This window comes from Natrix helvetica (genome assembly GCF_964273705.1).
Source record: "Natrix helvetica genome assembly, chromosome: 1".
Classification (NCBI taxonomy): domain Eukaryota; kingdom Metazoa; phylum Chordata; class Lepidosauria; order Squamata; family Natricidae; genus Natrix; species Natrix helvetica.
In genome coordinates, this window is record NC_138548.1 from 115466532 (window position 1) to 115487599 (window position 21068).

At 39.5% G+C, this 21068-nt stretch overlaps 1 protein-coding gene across 4 annotated transcripts in view; it reads right to left on the reverse strand.

Annotated features, from left to right (window-relative positions):
- Window positions 1-21068, reverse strand: part of LOC309385089 (solute carrier family 9 member C1-like) — a 120928-nt gene that overhangs the window by 62356 nt on the left and 37504 nt on the right. For all 4 annotated transcript variants that reach the window (XM_081939183.1, XM_081939184.1, XM_081939182.1 and 1 more), the window contains 3 exons: window positions 18641-18738; window positions 13485-13604; window positions 12008-12203 (listed from right to left, as the gene is read on the reverse strand). In XM_081939183.1, coding sequence (XP_081795309.1) covers window positions 12008-12203; window positions 13485-13604; window positions 18641-18738 — 414 coding nt within the window. The remainder of the gene's footprint in view (window positions 1-12007; window positions 12204-13484; window positions 13605-18640; window positions 18739-21068) is intronic.

Below are 21068 nucleotides of genomic sequence, written 5' to 3' on the forward strand. Positions count from 1 at the left end.
TGAGGAGCCCCTCAGATGTAGTCCAAACGGGCGGTCTGAGTTTTTAAACTGACTTGTGCGAGGGAAAGGGAGGCGTGGTCAACAGAAAAAACTCACTCAGTCCTAGGGCAGTTAGACTGTGTTAACCCATGCTTGGACTCTCCAAGCAGCGCACAGGAGAAATACCCATTTGTGCACTAAACATTTCTTTTCCAGTCACAGAATAAAATATTGGAGGAGGAAAATCAATCAAATTAACAAAAAGAAAATATAAGGAAATAATCTGAATCTGCAAGGATGTGTTAGGAAGGCTAAGGGTTAGCATGAGCAAAGTCTTGTTCTAAATGCTGAAAATAACAAAGAAGGATTTTGAGGATTGGTCTGAAACAGGAAAAAAGTCAAGGAAACTGATGACCCATTGTTTGGAGAAGATGTCAAAATTGCAACATTTTCATTTGTGAAAATCAGAGAGAATGCTGAAATGCTTAATTCCTACCTTACATCTGTCTTTTCACAACAGGAAAAAAACAGTACAACTTAATTGAATTGATACTATGAGGAGAAGAGAAATGAAGATCAAAATAGATAAGGAAGTGTGAGAAAACACCTAATTGTTCTAAACAAATCAAATTCTCTTGAATGAGATGGATTACACTGCAGGGTGTTAAAGTAACTAGTGGGTGTTATCTCAGAATCATTGACTGAAAGCTTAAATACAGAAGTGCCAGATGCTTGGAATAGAATCAACACTCCTCTAACATTTAAAAAAGGGAAACGGTAGACACAGGAAAGTACAAACCAATCAATCTGACATATAATACCTGGTAAAATCTTGGAAAAAAGGAACGTTAGTCATACCTGAACATTCTTCTCAGCGTGGCGCAGGAGGGTCCAGAAGTGGAAGTTCAATCCTTATTTGCTCAAGAGACTGAGTCAGAATTGAAGCCACGCCTCCAGCTTCCCTTGCTGACTTCCAATTCCGATGAGGCGCAGCTCCAACTAGGGAAACACAAGAAGAATAGGCCCTGCCCGCAGCATAAATAGCCCCAGAGACACGGACCTAACACATCAAACAGGGGGGGGGGGGATCTGGACCATTCTGCGCCATGCTGAGAAGATCGTTCAGGTAGGACCAATGTTCCTTCTCTAGCTGATGGCACAGGAGGGTGCAGAAATGGGACATACCAAAGCGGCAGTCCCTAGTACCCGAGGAATCATGTATCCCCTGAACGACACTTCGGCAGACGCAAATGCATTGAGCCAATAGTGTTTGACAAATGGTGATGGGGAAGCCCACGTCGCTGCCCTACAAATATCCCCAATCAGAGCCTGAGTGTTCCATACAGCCGTGGTGGCTGCGCTCCTAGTGGAATGGCCCCGGGCAATGCAAGCCCGTAACCACCGCCCAATGGTAGAAGGGGACACCCTAGATCCTATCGCTGACGGCTGGAACAAGACAAACAAGGCCTCAGTCTTCCTGGAAGGCTCTATCCTCTTAATATAAATCCAGAGAGCCCTCCGTACATCCAACTTGTGCTAGGTCTTCTTTTCATGCATGGGATTGGGACAAAAATCCGGGAGAACTAACTCCTGAGCCATATGAAAGTATGAATTAATCTTGGGGATGAAAGCGGGGTCGAGTCTCAAAATGACTATGTTAGGATAGAAAATTCAGAGATCCTCTCTGACCGACAGAGCCCCCAGCTCGGAGATCCTCCTTGCAGATGTGATGGCGCCCCAGAAGGCCACCTTCAAGGTAAGGAACTGAAGGGAGACCATTCTCAGGGGCCCAAAGGGGGGATCCATGAGAGCCAGAATAACCGTGGACAAATCCCATGACGGAAACCTGTGAACTACCGTGGACGAAGATTTGCCTCCCCCTTCAAAAACCTCTTCACCACAGGATGGCAGCTCAGACTCTCCCAACCGTCCAGCAGGGACAGGGCCGAAATCTGGCTACGAAGGGTATTATGGGACAGGCCCTCTCCAGCCCGTCCTGGAGAAGTTCCAGGATAGCAGGCAGAGATGGGGTGCTTGGGATCCACCCGTGCCGAACGGCACCAACCACAAAAGATAGACCACGTGGCATTGTAAATTCTGGTCGTGGAAGGGCGCCTAGAGGCTACGATGGTGTGAATCACCCATGAGGAGAACTTTGCCTCCTTCAAGATCTCCCTTTCAAATACCAGGTGGTCAACCGGAGCCACTGCAGGTCTGGATGAACCAGGAGTCCCTGGCGAAGGGAGATCCTCTCTTACGGGATCATCCATAGTTTGGCAATGGACCGACCTATGAGATCCGCAAAACACGGTCTGCGTGGCCAATATGGGGCGACCATGATTACCTCCGCCCCCTCTGCCACAATCTTCCCCAGCACCCCCGGAATCAATGGGAGTGGGGGAAAGGCGTAAAGCAACCCCTGCGGCCACTTGTTGCGCAGGGCACTGCTCCCCTCCGCTCCCCGAGTTGGGAACCTCGTAAAAAACCTTGAGAGTTGGGCGTTTTCTGGAGATGCAAAGAGGTCCATCTCTGGCTGTCCGAACATCTGGCAGATCTCCTCGAACAGCTCCGGGTCCAGCTGCCACATCTGATCCATCTGATCCCTGCTCACCAATCCGCTTGGTGATTTGCTTCCTCGGAGATGTGTTCCGCCTTGATGGACAGCAGGTGTCTCTCTGCCCACAACCTGAGACGTTGAGACTCCACCCAGAGGGCCCTGGAATGCATGCCTCCCTGCCTGTTTACATGCGCTTTTGCAGCTACATTGCCTGTCAATAGCAGGACGTGCCTGTGCTCTACAAGAGCCTGAAAGCGTTGGAGGGCCAGATGAGCGCCTGCAATTCCAGTCAATTTATGCTATGAGTAAGGTCTGAAGGGGACCAGCAGCCATGTGCCAATTGTGTACCCAGCAACTCCCCCCAACCATAAAGGCTCGCATATGTGGTCAGGGTGAGCCTTTTCAGTTCCCTGAACACACACCCCTTAGTTAGGGCAGAAGAAACCCATCATTTCAAGGAAAGCTGCACCTGAGGGGGTACCTGAACCCAAAAAGGGGAGGCGCTGCATTTACTCCTTTGGTACGGGAGGAGGAACCACTGGAGGGGCCTAGCATGGAGCCTCGCTCAGGAGACCAGATCAATATAAGATATCATCTTCCCTAACAGCTGGGACAAGGTGACGATAGGTACCCGCCTCTCTTTTTGTACCTGCCGAATCAGTTTGACTAGACTAGCCTTGCGATCCTGGGAGAGGAAAACCATGCCAGCAGTGGAATCAATGACCGCCCCCAAATGCAACAGCCTGGTAGAAGGCCGCATATGGCTTTTCTGGAAATTCATGGAAAACCCATACCTCTGCAGGGTTTCCACCATCAGGCCCAGATCCTGAAGGGACCATTCTGGGGACTCCGCCTGGAGGAGGATGTCATCTAAATAACAATTAAGCCTGATGGGAACTGTTCTTAGATGAGCAGCCAGAGCCGCCAGGACCTTCATAAAGGTCCTGGGAGCTGAAGGCAGCCCAAAAGGAAGAGCCCTGTACTGGTAATGGGTACCAGCATAGGAAAACTGAAGGAACTTCCTGTGTTTGGGAAAAAATATGTGAAGATAGGCTTCTGTTAAATCAATAGACGTCAAATAATTGCCTTCTCAGACACCCTCCAGGATGGATAGAAGGGAAGCCATCTTAAATCGTTTGTAAATTAGGAAACGATTCTGTCTTTTAAGGTCAAGAATCGCCCGCCATACCCCAGACGACTTTGGAACTACAAAAAGGTTCAAATAGAATCCATTGTCCCAGTCCTCCCTTGGAACCATTCAAACGCTTGGATCTCCACCAAATGGTCAATGTCCTGGCGCATAAGCAGCCTCTTGGCTTCACTTTTGGAGGACATCAAAGTTTGAAAAGAATTCGGGGGGATGGAGAGGAATTCCAGCCATAGGCCAAATCTCACTGTATTCAGGACCCAGAAGTCCAATGTACTACTCTCCCAATGGTCGGCAAACAACGCCAACCTGCCACCTACGGGAGCCTCCAAAGCCCGTTCATTTATTTCTGCGGAAGGGGCGTCATCCCACCACGAAAGGGCCATTTACCCTGAGGCTGAGAACGGGACCTATCCCTGTAGGAAGACTTATCCTGTCCCCTATCCTGACTTGGCTGAAAATTCCTAGTCTGGTAATGATAGTCAGTGTCAGAACCCCTGTAAGGTGTCCTACGTGTGTGAGGTGTATACTTGTATTCCTGCTTCTTAGTCATGGCATGCAAAACCTTACGTTTGTTCTTATCTTCGATAAGGATAGGGTCCAGGACCTCGCCAAACAGCTTCTTCCTGCATTTGGGCCCGCCACCAGCTGCCACTTCGCCTTGGCATCCGCCTGCCAATTCCGGAGCCACACCATGCGCCTAGCTGAAACAGAGGAGGAAAGCAAACTTAGTAGCGTTCCATGTCGCATCAGCTGAAAACTGGGTCGCAGCCATGACCTTGCCAATGTCCTGGAGCAACCGTATGTTGTGCGGCGGCACACGCTCTTGCATCTGTTCAAGCCACATCAGTGTGGCTCAGTTGAAGAAAGAAGCCAAGGAGGCGGCCTTTATCACCCACGTTGCAGCTAGCAAAGTCTTACATAATGCCAATTCAGTCCTCTTATCCTCAGCCTTCAAGTTGTCCGCCACATCACTTGCCACCATAGGCATAGGGGACGCCAAGGAGCCACAGGGGCATCTACCTCCGGCACCTGCAATGCTTGAGAAAAATCAGGCTCCATATTATAGAAACGCCTGTCATTCCCACCCGGGATGGGAAAGGTACCTGGTTTGGCCCACTGCTTCTGAATGACATCCAGAAATAGCTTGGGTGAGGGAATTTCCTCCTTCCGAGCTGCGGGCTCCACAAAGAAACACTTCTTCAAGCGCCGTCTTCGAGGTTGAAGCATCGGCCTTCGCCCCCTTCTCTTTCTCCTTCTGTTTGTCAGCCTCAGTCTCGACGGCTGCAGTACCTCTGGCCTTGAATAGCAAGGAACGAAACAAACTAGGAGGAAACAAACCGGCAAAAGCTGGGACATCAGGTGCCAAACCTTCGTCATCAGAGAGTTTAGTCTCCTTTTGTTCTTCATCTTCCTGGATCGAAATCTCACTCCTCAAGGAGGGGGCTACCTCTCTCTGCGCCCTGTCCGAGCGAGCAATCGGATCCTGTACGTGTCTGCGCTTGGCCACTGCCAGCTCCACATCTGCCTGGCCAGAGGAACGACCCTGAAGGGCTATGCCATGCACAATGGCTCGATGAATAAGAGATTGGATATTATCAGGAAAGTCAAATTCACCCACAGAATTGCTAAGCCCAGGCCTGGGCACCAGTTTATGCCTGTGATTTAATCTGGAGGCAGCATCCAGGCAAGCAAATGGTTGATACTCATCATCCATGTCCTCCACCTCCGAAAGAGGTGGTGAAATAGAGCTGACCCTTGGGGACCCAGAGAACCTGGGGGGGGGGGGAAGGAGAGGGAAAGAGTGGTGCCGCCCTTAGAACGGGGGGGGATCTTTCAGAAGGCAAGGGGGCCTTATCTCCACCCCCCTGCTTGGACTTCTCCCCAGCCCCTTTACCTCCCTGTTTGGAGGTAGATTGCTTTGTCAGGGTTGGAGGATCTGATGAGGAGACCTTCTTCCTGGAGCTTTTGGAAGGAGCAGCATGTTCCTTTTCCTTCTGCACCACTCCAGATTGCATTTCCCGGGGGAATCAACCATTGTAAATGTGGAAAAAACAAACACACTAGAACCAGGCCCAGCGACTGTTGCTCAATCTGCGACCTTCTCCACAGATACCGGCTATCACAATGAGCCTCATGGCTGAAAAAAGTGCAAACAAATGGCTACCACCCTCGTGACTCAGCAGAGGACTTCCCAAAATGACCACCGCCTCGTGGCCACCAACAAAATGGCCACCACCATGAGGTCCTCCCCAAAATGGCCACCATCATGAGATCCTCCCCAAAATGGCCACCACCATGAGGTTCTATACTCACGTGGAAAACCATGCAACCAAGTCTGGTATTCCCAGCGAGGAAAAAACGGCCCCGAGAGCTCCAGATCAGCCGTGCAGTTTCGCCACAAGCCCTGCAGAAGTACTAGTGCTCTGACCGCGCTCCCTCTTGCCTGTTGCATCGCTGGCAGCCCGCTATTGCCTCTAAGAGCCAGCGGCAAGTCAGAGCCTCTGAGGGAGCTCACAAATAGGAGACCACAATGGGAAAATGTAAAAGGACACCGCAGTAAAGTCCCGATAGCCGGCGCAGCCAGCAGCACTTTAGGAAGAAACCTCCAGTAAAAGCCTCCAACAGGCCCCCGGCTCTAATTGTCTCAGACACAAACCGAATATGGTGAAAAGGAACTTGTGAGCCAAGTCCCCCACCATCCATCAGTCAAAGCAACAGAGAAAAGGGTAACTTAAAGGAAAATAACACTAAAACTAAAATACTAACTCACAGCAATGAAAAAATGCATCTCTTCTTGGGCAAGACTGAGTCGGAATTGGAAGTCAGCAGGGGATGCTGGAGGCATGGCTTCAATTCTGACTCAGTCTCTTGGGCAAATAAGGATTGAACTCTGGACCCTCCTGCGCCATCAGCTGGAGAATAACCAAGCAGTGAGTTGCAAGCACTTAGAAAGAGTGGGATTTTGATTAGTGGAAGCAACATGGATTCGTTAAAAACAAATTATGGCACAAAATCTTATTGTTTTCTTTAACAATGTGACTAGGTCAAGAGAATATTTTGGATGTACTGTACGTTCTTCAGTAAGATATTTAATAAAGTATGCCACAGTAACTTTCTTGATAAGCCATAACAATGTGGATAGATGATCTGACAACACATAGATTTACAATTAGCTGAGTAACCATAACCAACACATGTCCTTACTGGGTCTATATCCACACAGAATGTGATGTTCAGTGGGATAACTCATGGTTTTGTCCCAGGCACAATACTCTTCAACATATTTATAAATCACTTGCATAAGAGAACAGAAGACACACTCATAAAATATGCAGATGATACAACTTAAAGGGGATAGTTAACACTCCAGAAGACAGGCTCAAAATTCAAAAGAATCTGATATACTTGAAGATTGAACAACAAAATGTCCAACAAAATGTTCAGAGGTGAAAAATGAGAGATTTTGCACTTAGATAGGAGAAAACAGACACACAGCTTACAAGATAGGCAGTAATAGCTTAGCAGTATTACTTGTGAAACAATATGGATATCTTAGTACACCACAGATTAAAAATGAGCCAGCAATGTGCTGCAGCTCCCAAAAGAGCCAATGCATTTTTTGGCTTCATCAATACAGCGGTAGTATCAAAATCACAGAAAGTGACACTACCAGTCTGTGCTGCATTGGTCAGATTACATCTGGAATACTGTGGTCAGTTCTGGACACAATTCAGAAAGGTCACTGAGGAACTGGAAAAAATACAGATAAGAGCGACAAAGATGGGAAGGGCCTTGGAGGCTAAATCCTACAAAGAGCAATGGAAGGAAATTGGCATATTTAGTTTAACGAAAAGGCTAAGAGGAAACATAACAGCAGCCCTCCAATACATGAATGGATATCTCAGGGATGAGATTGTGAATTTATACTCCACAGCACTTGAATATAAGACAAGATCATTTGAGTGAAAATTTTATTGTGAAAAATCCAAATCTGAAACAAGAATGAATATCCTGTGAGAGCTATTAAGCAGTGGAGCATCCTACTTCTCAGATTGTACAACCATTTATTTTGGGTAAATGAGGTGTCCTGCACCATGCAGAGGATTGGCCTAAAAGAGCCCTCAAGTCCCCCTCAACCCTATGATTTTATGATTTTGTTACAGCAGAACTGATGTAAAATAGTGCTTCCAATTCCCATCTCAGACATTCAGAAGACCATTATGATCAGCACTGACAAATGTAAGAAAATAAAGAGTTATATTCCCCCTTTCTCTTATGCTAAGTCAGTGGTGGGCAACCCGCGGCTCGGGAGCCACATGCGGCTCTTTACACCCTTTAATGCGGCTCTTCTGTGTGCCGGGTGCCCGCTCCCCTCCCTCCTCTCGGGCTTCGGAGGGAAGCTTCTGCAAAAGCCCGGGCGAGTGACAACCAATTTTGGTCCTATGACTGCAGAATGCTGTAAATGCAGGCCAGTTGTTGAGTGTTTCAAATGTGATTGGAACACTCAACAAGGTGACCACAGTGTGTGTGTGTGTGTGTGTGTGTGTGTGAGTGAGAAAGACAGACAGAGAGAGGAACAGAGAGAGGGAGTGAGGGAGGGAATCAGAGAGAGACTGACAGACAGACACACACACACAGAGAGAGAGAGACAGAGAGGGGGAGGGAGGGAGAGAAAGATAGACAGACAGAGAGACACACACAGAGTGAGTGATTAAGTGAATGAGTGAGAGACAGACACACCCACATACACAGAGTGACAGAGAGAGAGGAAGGGAGGGGAGAGAGACAGAGGGAGAGACAGAGACAGACACACACACACACAGAGTGAGTGAGAGACAGACAGACAGACAGACACACACACAGAGTGACAGAAAGAGCCAGAGAGAGAGAGAGAAAGAAAAAGAAAAAAAGAAAGAAAGTGGGAGAGAGAGATGAAATTAAAAACAACAACATACAAACCTGACTTACTCAAACTATCCAAGGAAATGCAAGGCCAATGTTCACATTAGTGGTTGTGACTTTGTCAGTCAATGTCAGGATGTAATTTTCTCTACATTGTAAGGCAAATTTTACGGAATTTAACGTTATCAATAAATAATATCGTTCTAAAGTTTTTGTTTTATTAGTTGTGTTATTTGTATCCTCCCGACCTATGTGGATACTTGCATGCAGAATATTCTCAATAAAAACTTATTGAAACTAAAAACAGTGTACCATCCTATGTATTTTCGGTTTTAAAAATGTGGCTCTCAAAGTAAATTTCAATCGTGGTTTTGGCGAGATTTGGCTCAGTTGAAAAGAAAGGTTGCCCACCACTGTGCTAAGTCATTCCCCAGTGAAATTTATGTCTCAAAAAAAAGGTAAAGGTTTCTTCTATTCATAGCTGACTCTAGGGGGCAATGCTTATTTCTGTTTCTAAATTGAGGGAGCTAGCATTGTCCAAAGATGTTTCTGCAGTTATGTGGCCAGCATGACATCACACCGCAGAACAAAGCTTGTGGTGAAACACAGGACACCGTTACCTTCCCACTGAAGTGGTTATTTATTTATCTACTTGCATTTGCATGCTTTAGAATTGCTAGATGGGCATGAGCTGGGGCAAGAATAGTTCGAATCTAGGCTGTCAGCTTTCCAGCGGACAAGCTCAGCTTAACAACTGAGCCATCATGACCCCTTATGTCTCAAAACAATGTCTAAAATTACAGTAAAATTGATTCAGAAAATAAATACCATTTACAAATTTCTGTCCCTATCAACACTGATTAGGATCAGCCTTGGAGGAAGGAAGTGAACCAGCATAAAATTCTGCCACTCACCCCCAACTCCCTAAATTGGCCCCAAAGGATACTATGGTTGAGGGTACTGAAAGCCACTGAAAGATGAAGAAGAACAAGAATGGATGCACCATCTTCATCCTCCTGTCAAAGGTCATCCATAAATTGTGACCAATGCTATTTCTGTCCCACATCTAGGCCTACTGAAAAGGACATAGATAATCCATTCCATCCAGGATCCTTTAAAATTGCAACACCACCTTCTCAACCACCTTCCCTAAAAAGGGAAAACAAGAGACTAGACAAAAATTCCCCAAATAGTGGGTCCAACTATTGTTTCTTGAGGAGGGGGCATACCAGCATCTCTTTAAAACGTGCCAAAATATCCCCATTGTAGCCAGAATATATTGTCCTTCAATCTGTATTCTTGATAGATTATCAGCAGGCTCTGAATATTCTACATGACAGGGTTAAAATTGTTCTCTGTAAGTTCACCTTCTCTGACCAAAGTAAATGCTGTAAATACAGTAATCTGCCTCTTTTCTAGGAAGTTTGGCCTAGGAAGCAAAGGGAGCAGTATCCTAATGGCCTTTTCCATGGAACTCTGGTTGACCGAAACTGAACTTCTATTTTAGGAGGCTATTTTCTACAAGATAAAGATCTTTTTCTAGCTTTTCAACTTAAAAACCAAATTTGTGATTAGAACACGTGATTAGACATGAATTGACCAATGCCCTCTTCTGTTCCCCTAATGCAGCTTTGTGCCCGCTTAGTTCTAAGGAAGATTCTGAGCCTTCCTTATAGTTCTCCTGCTACCTATCTTAGAATGAAAGTAGGCCTATCCTCAATCTCTGTTAGAATTCACCTTGCACTGTTGAGGAACAAAAAATTAAAAAGCTTCCAAAAATATCATAATTAAACTCTGTTAATTGTACAGAAAGTCATTGAGCTACAATTGTGATGGAGCCTGCCCATCAGAGCCATAACTCAGGAAACTGTAAATTCGGTCACTCATATGACCAACCTGATTTTACTATTTTTTTGCAGCAGTCATTAAGTGAATCACCATGTTCATTAAGCTAACACGATGGTAGTTAAGCAAACCAATGGTTCACTATGAATGAGATAGCTGTTGTAATCCCAAGATCATTGTGGGGAAAGGCAGAAATCCCAGGGAAAATGCATGCAGATGCCATGACCTGGAGGCAGGGAAGGCTTAAAAGTTCAGGTCACATGCAGCCAAGGGAGGCTGGGGGAGAAACTGACCGGGGTTGGCCCATGCCACACTTGAGCTGCAGGTAGCTAGGGAAAGTCTGGGAGGGTCAGTGACAGCTGTGCCTGGGGTGGGGGTGGGGGGAAGCAGAGCAACTTGCAACCTTCCCTATTAGCTTCTTCATTGAGTTTTCTTGTGGAAAGCCAACAAAAAAGGTCACAAATGAACACCATCACATCTCAGTCATGGCAATGAGGTGGACACCCTGATAGTGTTCATGTGATCACGTGGGGCCAGAATTTCACAAACCAATCATATATCCATTTTTTCAATAATTTGAACAATTACTGGACAAATGGACATAAGCCAAGGATTCCCTTTACATCTGTTTACTTTATACCATAGCTTCCACTTATCTTTAAGGAAAGTTTTTTACATGTCCAATGGAGAGAACCTGTGCCCCTGTAGTGCCAACCAAGTAGATGAGATTAATAATTATGTCCTCTACTGACCTATCTAACATAAAATCAAAAGGAAAATGCTGATGACAAACAAATGTATGGTGCAAAATACTAAACAACAAAATTTCCTTGTCACAGGGACAATTCCAATTATTAACAATAAGGTCAACTACCTTGGCCATGCCTTCTTTTAAATTTAGAAATGAAACTTTAAGCCCCCAATTGTAGTATTATTTGATTCCTAATTCTTTTGTATGCTTTCTTTACTGTTGTTTACAATTTTATTGTTAACCAATTTTATTCTTCTTTTCTGCTATGTCATGCTGTTATGGCCTGTGGTCACAATAATAAATTATTGAACTATGGACTAGCAACATGTGAACCTCAAGCCATAAAATAGATTATATTATTATTATATATATATATATATATCAATAAAAATAGTTTAGCTTTCCATTGTAGCTGATTTCCTGATCTCTCTTGGCTGGTTAATGGTTCTTTCATATTTCCAGCTTACCATTTTATTTTCCTTGTTCTTGAAACATATAGAAAACATATTGTAACATATGGCTATATTATCACCTTGGTAAGATCACACGATGCTTGAATTAAAGTTCAGCAAAAGGCAAAATATTAAGTTTAGAAAAGCAATTTTTACAAAACACTGAAGAAGTGATAGCACTATATTTTATATTTATAAAAAACACTAAGACTTCAATACATACGTTTGAATAACATATATTTACAACATTTCTAACCTGCTTTTCTATTGCAAATAATCCAAAAATGCATATTCTGGCTATAGAGCATATAGTAGGCATGTTTATTTACATTATTAATAAGAAATCTATAATTATTTTATGTAGTTTGTACCTTCAATATAGCTTCCAGTATGTACAAGGCCAGAAAATAATAGTTGCACATTTTTAGTTGTGGAAAAAATGGTGTATTGGTAGAAAGTATGAAGTAAAGAGCAATTGGAAAACAGTTCAAAAGGGTTACCGTGCAACATATATATTCAAATTCCTCCATTATCACTAATTGGTAACATGTTCTCATAAACCTGTTTCTGTAAAAGAAAAAAAGGTCAACATGCAATTAATAACAGTCTTTTAAACATCTATTACTTTTCATTTCTTAATACTATTTATGGACAGTGATCAGCATTGTCCAAGAACCTTGCTCTCAAAGAGTAATTCCCTAAGAATCCAACTCTGTGATTTTATGGACAGTTAAAGATGCTAAATAGATAAGTGAACTCAAATTACCACAATAAAAAAGAATGGAATGGAATGCTTTGCCCACAAAAAGATAGAACTTCTGTCAAAGGAATTAAATCAACATGAGGTAAATTTCCCAAAATATTTTTTAAGGATGTTGAGGGATTATAAACATATGGAGGTATAAAATGGTAAGTCCAAGGAATATATGTTATTTTCAAAAAGACACAGATCTTTCTCAGAAATAGATGTTTCTAAGTATTTCCAAGATGAAAGATTTATATGATCTGAAGAGAAATCAAATATAGTATTTCTACAAAGTAGAGTTATTATGATAACCTTTTTCAGGTTACAGTAGTCCTCGATTTACGATGTAAATCGAGGACTACTGATAAAAGACTGGAAAACTTTTATGAAAACTTTTTGCTGATAAGAAAAAAAGTAAAAATTGTGATTTCTGAATTTGATTGTTGCAAAAGCATTGAATAAGGGGCTGAAGCGATTTTTGTAATATTAAAGAGGAAGGATAATGACTTCATAACTGCTGTAAAAGTTGGAAGTTGTTTCTTTAATTATTTTTTTCTTTCATTAACTGTACTTTACTCTGCGCTTTTTCTTTCTTTCTCTTTATATATCTCTGCATTGATCTTTATATTAAAAAAAGAAAAGAAATTTAGCAGCTAAATAATCTTTTCCCCCAGTTTGCAAGTAAACTAAATGTCTCAATGGACCCAGCTAAATGATATTCATAAACAGACATAGAACTGTCAACTTAGAACTGTGATCACGACTGTCACAATTTTCTGAGCAACTTCTTTCTCAAAAATCTGCCTTAGAAACTGATTACTAGTCTCTACTAGCTTTCCTGATATCAAGTTTCCAATTTGGAACATAATTTGTTACCATTTCTTTTTTCTGCATTCAACAACATTGCTTGCTATTTCAAGACTAGATCTTGCTAAATTGGAATGAAAGCTATTTTCAATAAATCTGGGTACTTGGGCTCAGTAATCCTTAATTACTAGTTACTCAGTATCCCAATTATTAAGAATATAACAGTGTATACATCACCATTGTATGAAACGTTAATATTTCTCATCATACATATTTTAATATCTATTAATGTATACCTTGATGGCTTAAAACTTTCCTCTTTCACAGTGTGAACCCATTCAGTTAGCCAGTTTTTAATTGTGACTAATATGCCTTTGCTTTCCCAATAAGTTTTTACTTCATGAATATTCATAAACCTGGAATAATTAAAAGCATATACTTTACAACAGAAGGTAAAAAGTGAATACAAGATAATTCTCAATACTTTTACCACAAATACAGATAATCCTGGAATTATGACCATTAGTTTAACAACCAAAGTTAACAACATTGTTGAAAAAAGTGACTTATGTATGGTCTACACCAGTGTTTCTCAAACTTGGTGACTTTAAGTCCTGTGGACTTCAACTCCCAGAATCCCCCAGCCAGCATAGCTGGCTGGGGAATTCTGGGAGTTGAAGTCCACAGGACTTAAAGTCACCAAGTTTGAGAAACACTGGTCTACACACTTACAACTGTTGTAACATCCCCACAGTTACATGATAAAAATTCAGGTATTTGGCAACCAGTATGCATTTATGATCATTGCAGGATCCCAGCGTCATGTGATTGCCATTTGTGACCTTTCCAGAGGGCTTCCAAGAAAAGTCATTGGATGAATCCAGATTTACTTAACAGCTATAGTGACTAACTTAATAATTGTGGCAAAAATGGTTATAAAATTGAATAACTGCATCCCTTAGAAACAAAGTTTCTGGTTCCAATTGTGATAGTAAGCTAAGAACTACCTGCATGTTGCTTTGGATTATTTTTCTCAATAAATAAATGAACAGTACAATATTTTTGACATATATAGTTTTTTCTTAAATCTAGTTATAGGATGTGTGGAGAATAGGTCACATTTCAGGTAATTTTTATGCAAAAGTACTGAATATGCAAAAGAGTTCACAAAGTTTTAGCACCATTGTAAATGCACATAATAATGTAAAGGAAAAAAAGGAAAAAGGGAAAATGAAAAAATAAGGAAAAATGTAAAGAATAAGTAAAAAGACTTATTGGGAAAATCACATATCATAATTTTAAATTCCTTCCTATTGTACGTGACTGATGTAACATAAATATATTGTATTTCTCAATACTGTTTCTACTATTTCCCCCTTGAAAACTATACTGCTAGGTTTGAGTTTGGCTTATTATGTGAATAACTGTATATCAGAAACCATTCTTACTTAAATTTAGTCAAATTTCTGTTATGAATATATACTGTTAATTTTAGTACTGTTGCATATTCCACGAGTGTGGTTTTCCAGTCTGATATTGTTGGCAATGTATGTAATATATTCATGTTAGTGATCTTAATTTAATAAAATGTTTTAAATATTTTCACTGTCAAAATGTTTTTTTTAACTTTTCTCCATAATCTGATTTAATACTTTTGAAATTGCAAGTTGAATTTACTACTGCTTGTCAAATAGAATCCCAAATATTTGTTGGTTAACAACCCAAATCTTTCTGCAAAAGCTTTCTTCTTCTTGAATTAAGTACTCTGTTATTTGCTTTTTTGTATGTTAATTGTATATCCTGAGATTCATCCAAACCATTGTTTTCATCTTTATTGCATTTTGCAGTTGCATAATAGTTAGTACATTATCCGCATACTATTTTAAATTTTATTTCTCTCTTTGAGTCTTGATACCTGATATCTGGTTTGTTTTGTTTTTTTGAAAACGTATTTTCTAATACTTCAAAAGCAATCAAGAATAGTAAATGAGAAACAAAGCAGATATTCTTATCTGGTATCTTTATTGATTGAAATTTTTATAGTTGTTCTATTAGCTATTATCTTTGTTATTTGCTATTGATATACACTTTTAACCAGTGATGGTATTCAGCTAATTCGCATCACTTTGGGATAACCGGTTGCTAACTTTCTGAGCAGTTTGGTGAACTGGTTGTTGGAAGAAATCATTAGGGTAGAGAACCGGTTGTTAAATTATTTGAATCCAACCACTGCTTTTAACCCACGCTTTAAGTTCTTCTCCAGGATTTTATTTAATGTAATATTTGTAGCATTTCCTTTTGCTGATCTGTACATCTCATGTGTGTTGTATTCAAATGCTCTCTAATTTTCTCCAAAGTTTCCACATGGTTGAGAATAGTATTTAATAAATTTGATTTGCCATTTCTTTTGAATTTGAAACATGCTACTTTATGTCTTAAATTGATGTTCTTTTCTCAATTGATAGGCCAATAATTTATCTGAGCTGCTATCTTCCTTGAAGTTTGGCTTAGCAAAAATTCCTTTTCTTGTAAGTATCATCTCCTTCCAAAAGACTTAACTACTTACAAATTACCCTCCCCCATCCCATATCCAGGATTTGATCTTCTGGCTTTTGATTCTATTTATTTCAAATCTTTGAATAAAACAGCTTTCTAGTTTTGTGCAGCTTGCTTTCTATTTACTGCCAGAGATAAATATTGCCAAAAACTTTTTTATTTATTTTTAATTTTCAAAACAAACATAAAAATCCTCCTTCTTGACATCCTGTAGAAAGTGTATCAGTTGGTTACAAAACGGTTTTTGTGCATCTCTTCTACCATCAAGTATAATTCATATTAATTCTAGCATATTCTTAACTCAAATGTTTATACATATTATCATCATCATCATCATCATACCTCCACTTTTATTTGACTATAATTGTTTAAACGTCCTTCATCATAAAATATAGCAAAATTTAATACATAACCACATACTGGCATTTCATTTACTTATTTATAAAATCCTCCATTAACATTAAATCCTTATATCCTATTCTAGCTAAACCTCCATAATATTTAATAACAAAGTTTTCTAATCCTCCTTTCCAAATCGCTGTTTACAATTTACATCCAATTTCCTTATATTATACCCATACATATATATAACTATTATCATCCTTTCATTATTTGGCTATATTCTATGTCACAACATTTCCCCCCTAATAATCAAAACTTAACTGTGTCTAATTTAGTTCTCTTTTTTATTGTTATTATTATTACTAACCTTTATATATAATCTTGGGTATCATTCAATATTCATATCCAATTATTGCTTATCATAACACTACACATTATATACAGTATTATCATTATCAATTTTTTATTTGACTATACCTATTGTCACTAAGTTTCACTAGGTTTAGCTAGTAGTTTTAAATTATTACTCTTCCATCTATCAACCTGTGTCTTTCCAATAACAAAACAATCCTATGTCCTCTGCCATTTGTGGTATCGATCTTCTAAGCTTCTTCTTAATCAGCTTTGTATGGACTAGTCCTAGCAACACCTTACTTGTAAGATCTCTCATATAATCCTGATGCCCTCTTTCTGCTTCTTTATTCCACTTGTCTTTAGTTGTCAGCAGTGTTATCCATATAGTTAATAAAGTTTCATAGTCCATAAATTCTTTACTTTTTTCTTCTTCTTCTATGTCTTGCCCTTTGAAATAGGTTTCCTCTCCATTTATTTCCTCTTTCAGTATTCCATTCTTTGCATTTTCAAAAACAAACCAATTACCATAAATGTCAACAAGTTTAATCGCTTTATATTCATTTTCCACTTCAATTCTTTGGATTGTAATCCCCTCATTTTGCATTTGGTGAACATCATCAAATTTTCGATCACGTCTTTCTGTTAACTGTTCCAAAAGATCCAGTTTTTGTTCAATCCTCTCATATGTATTTGTTAATTTTAGTAATTCTGAAAATATTGTCTGCAGGCTTACAATCTCTCCATTTTCCTGACACTCCACCATCTTAAACAAAGAGCTCTCGCTTGGAAGGTTTTTTTAAGTTAAAACATGGATTCACAAAAGCCGTTTCCCCCCCTCTTCTCTGGTTGAAAACACGCTTCAAAGGGACATTTGGCTTACCCCTATCGCTCTGCAATGAGCCGTCAAAACAAACCGCGACGAAAGGGAAAAGTTCTGCTTGAATAAACAAGCTCCAATCAACAAAACCTCCCGGCACGTAGCACTTTAAAATGTTTCTTTTTTTATATCTGTTTTATATTTCAAATTAGAAAAAGAGGTCCAGTCTTTAAATGAATTTAAAAATAATAATACTCACAGCGATGAAAGAGGAAAGCTTTGGTTTATAAATCACCGAGAGTCACAAAAAAAAAAAGATAAAAACAGAGGACTTAATCCGTCCATTTTAAAAAGCTTATAAAGGTTTCATCCATGAAGATAGCATATAAAAAAATGGGATAACCACTGTCCAGAACCGTTGCAAGATTAATTTCTCTGCTTGATTCTTCTATTCTTCAATTTAAATCAATTTTTAAGTTTTTATAGGCAGTCTCTCTTTTAAAACAATGAAGATTCCTCACCAGCTGGAAACACTTTCACTTTCCATTCCTTCCGGTTTGGGGCCGCCCTGACTTCATCAACCTTGGCTGGATTTTTTGTCACCGGCTTGAAGAAATTTCTCTTGCTTCTTTCGGGGATTTTGCGATATCCGCGAGTTCAGCAAGATGTATTCTTCCTGTTCACTGTCTCTACGGGACAGTTTAGATCCGTTTTGACCCCCCCCCCCCAGTGGCAAAAGTGTTGATTCCTATCTCAGAGCATTGAGATCGCACATTGTGTCGTCGCGACTTCAGCCCCATCCCCACCTAAAGAGATAAATATTATAATCCTTTCATAAATACTTTGTTGAACTCCCAAGCTGTGAATAAAAAAATATCAGGAATTGAGTTCATTTGAAAGCTCTTTACTTCATGGGCCTTTCAAGATTAGGCTTGGAAGCAGGTCTGTTTAGTATACGAATGGATTTCATCCAGGAACTCTTAGGCATGTAGGACTCTGCCCATCATTGTCGTAACTAGTGACAGTCGTAACTTGCTTCATTTCACTTTTATGGTGTTTTACAGCTATCTATATATTTTTTGTTACATGTAAGTTGCATTTTTTAAAAATGTACATCTGACAGGAGGGTGGGGTGTCATTGTTTCTTATATTGGGTATTTATCTTTGTAAGCCGCCTGGAGTCAATGAGTGAGTTGGGCAGCCATATAAATTTTATTAAATAAAATAAATAAACAAAATAAATACAATTGTAACATTTTATACAGGTCAATAAAACTAATTACAACAATAGCATCAATGTATTATAGTACCTATTCTTCTCATTTGAAATATTGAATTCAATAGCTGCATGTGCATTATTTTTATTAATTGTTAAGCACTTACTTTCCTTTAATATCGACATAGCTTTCTGCCGCACCTATCAATATTTGTGCAGCATCTTGGTTCAGCATTCCACTGTTATATTGCTTCTGATAACTAGCCTATATTTTAAAAAAAAGTCGGAATAAGTAGAATTCCAGAACTGTTGAATAATTAACCCATATATTTATATATTTATTAGGACTAATACGGTCCTAAGACTAGATTATATATATTGCATCTAGTCTAAGGACTGTATTAGTTTTACTAAATCTGCTTATGGACTCCGCTGAGAAGCACTATCACATCCAATTTGAAGCAGCAGTTCTATGTGATTCTTAATCTCTGATGCCATATTATTTTGATATGTGATAAACTTAATCTTCAATTGAGTCTACCAACCATTATTAACTGTTACTTATCTTTGGAATTCAACTATTCTAATTCTGAAGGAAAAAACAGGGATTGTAGTCATTCTGCTGTTTAAATGGAAGTCAACAAATTATCTGTAATAGCTATTGAGAATGTTTTTCCATCTTAAAACTAATTGCTTACTAGGGACATATAACACCTATAATTTTTATTATAGAAAATACCAAGTATTGGATGAAATAAAGTTGATTTCCTTTTGCTTCTCGGGTCACTGTTTTCTCAGAATATAGAAAAACATAGTTCCTCAAAAAGCATTATAAGACTCCAAGAGAGAGAAATAAAAGGGTGATTAAAAAGTCAATAAATGATGGAACTCCAAATAGATTAAGAGATGATGGATAATGATAAAATATATTAATAATAAGAAAAAATAGAAAATACAAATAGGGAAAATAGCAGCATATATATAAACAGATAATACAATCTATTATAATTAAAAATAAACTAAGCTTAGTAAGTGGAAGTTTAGGATTAGATAATCCAATTGTATTATTAGTATTAATAGTGTGTTAAAGTATATTGCAAATTTAAACATTTAAGGATTAGAAATTGTGGGAATTTTGATATATATTGCCAGGATTGATTAAATGTTGTTACTATTTGGTTTATTAGTAGTCCTAGACATTTGGGATATTGAAATTATGGTGGAATAATGAGTAAATTTCAAAATATTAAATATTAATAACTTAGTAGGGGATAACAAATACATGATGCAAAGAAATGTTATTTATGTTTAAATTAATTCATGGAAAAATTGATAAAGAATTAGAAAAAGAGAATGGTACTATTGAAGTTGGAAGATCAGGATTATGCATACTTATTCATATTATTACTGTTAGCATTGTTTAAAAAAGATTTGACCCAGTCAATACACTGTCTACAAAATATGTGTGTATTATATTAATATAACACACACACACAAATATATTGTGTTACATTTTTGCTGATACATAAATGAAGGGAGATTAGTATACATCTATTTCAAGCTATTTAGCTCTCATCAGCTAGCCACACTCTTGCTGGGATTCGAACTTGAGCTCTTTTTACATCTGAGGCAGTTGTATTAACCTCTTAGCCACAAGCTCTCACCTGGTGTGCCCAAATATGGGAGGGAGCATATTGCTTCCCTTTCACCTTTCAGCCCCACTCCAGGAGCCTTCCAGCAGTCGTTTACACGACAAGATGCTTTGACAAAAGAAAAAAAAACAATTAATTACTCCCCTAGCTCAGCTGATAAGGGAGGAGAACTTGTGGCTTAGAGATTTTCATTAGGAAGGTGTGTGGGTGTTTGAGGGATAATAAACAGAGTATCTTACAGATCCAGAAAAGAACCTGATCATTACATAAAAATATTCTCAGGTAAGTGATGTTGTGGCCCAAACTTTGCTAACCTTAAAGCATCCAAAGTATTTTGAAGCTACTACAAAATTTTATTAAACATGCAAACAATACTGGTTCCCAACAAACCATTGACAACTTGTTGCAGCCCTGAGCAAAAGAAAAACCAGAACTTATTTACTACAATGCAACCCTTACCTACTATACTGAAAAGGCAAGACAAAAGAAAAAACAAAAACAGTATAAATTACAGGTTCTCACTGGAATGTTTTTGACAAACCTATTTGCGTGACCTTATTATTTATCCCTTCCTAGTAGATCAGAGAATATAAACAACTTGGTTTACTAGGCCACTGGTCATTAACTGATTCTTCTCCTTTTCGCCACTAAAAGACAGTTTAGCTTGTTCCAACTATTTTTTAGAAGGGCCCTTTAAGCAGTTCACAGGTGGGGTGCGGGTAGTGACATCTCAGGTTTAGTAGTAAATGCAATTCACAAGTGTATGAGTAGGTGGTACCTTTTATTAATATATTGTGCATACAGTATTTACTTACTTAAATTTATATAGCCACCCATCTCAAATATATGACTCCGGGTGGATAAATAATTTATTTAATAGTAGTGACCAAGGAATTATTGGGGGAGTAAGAGGATCCCAAAAGCTCTTACTAGTCCTGCTAAA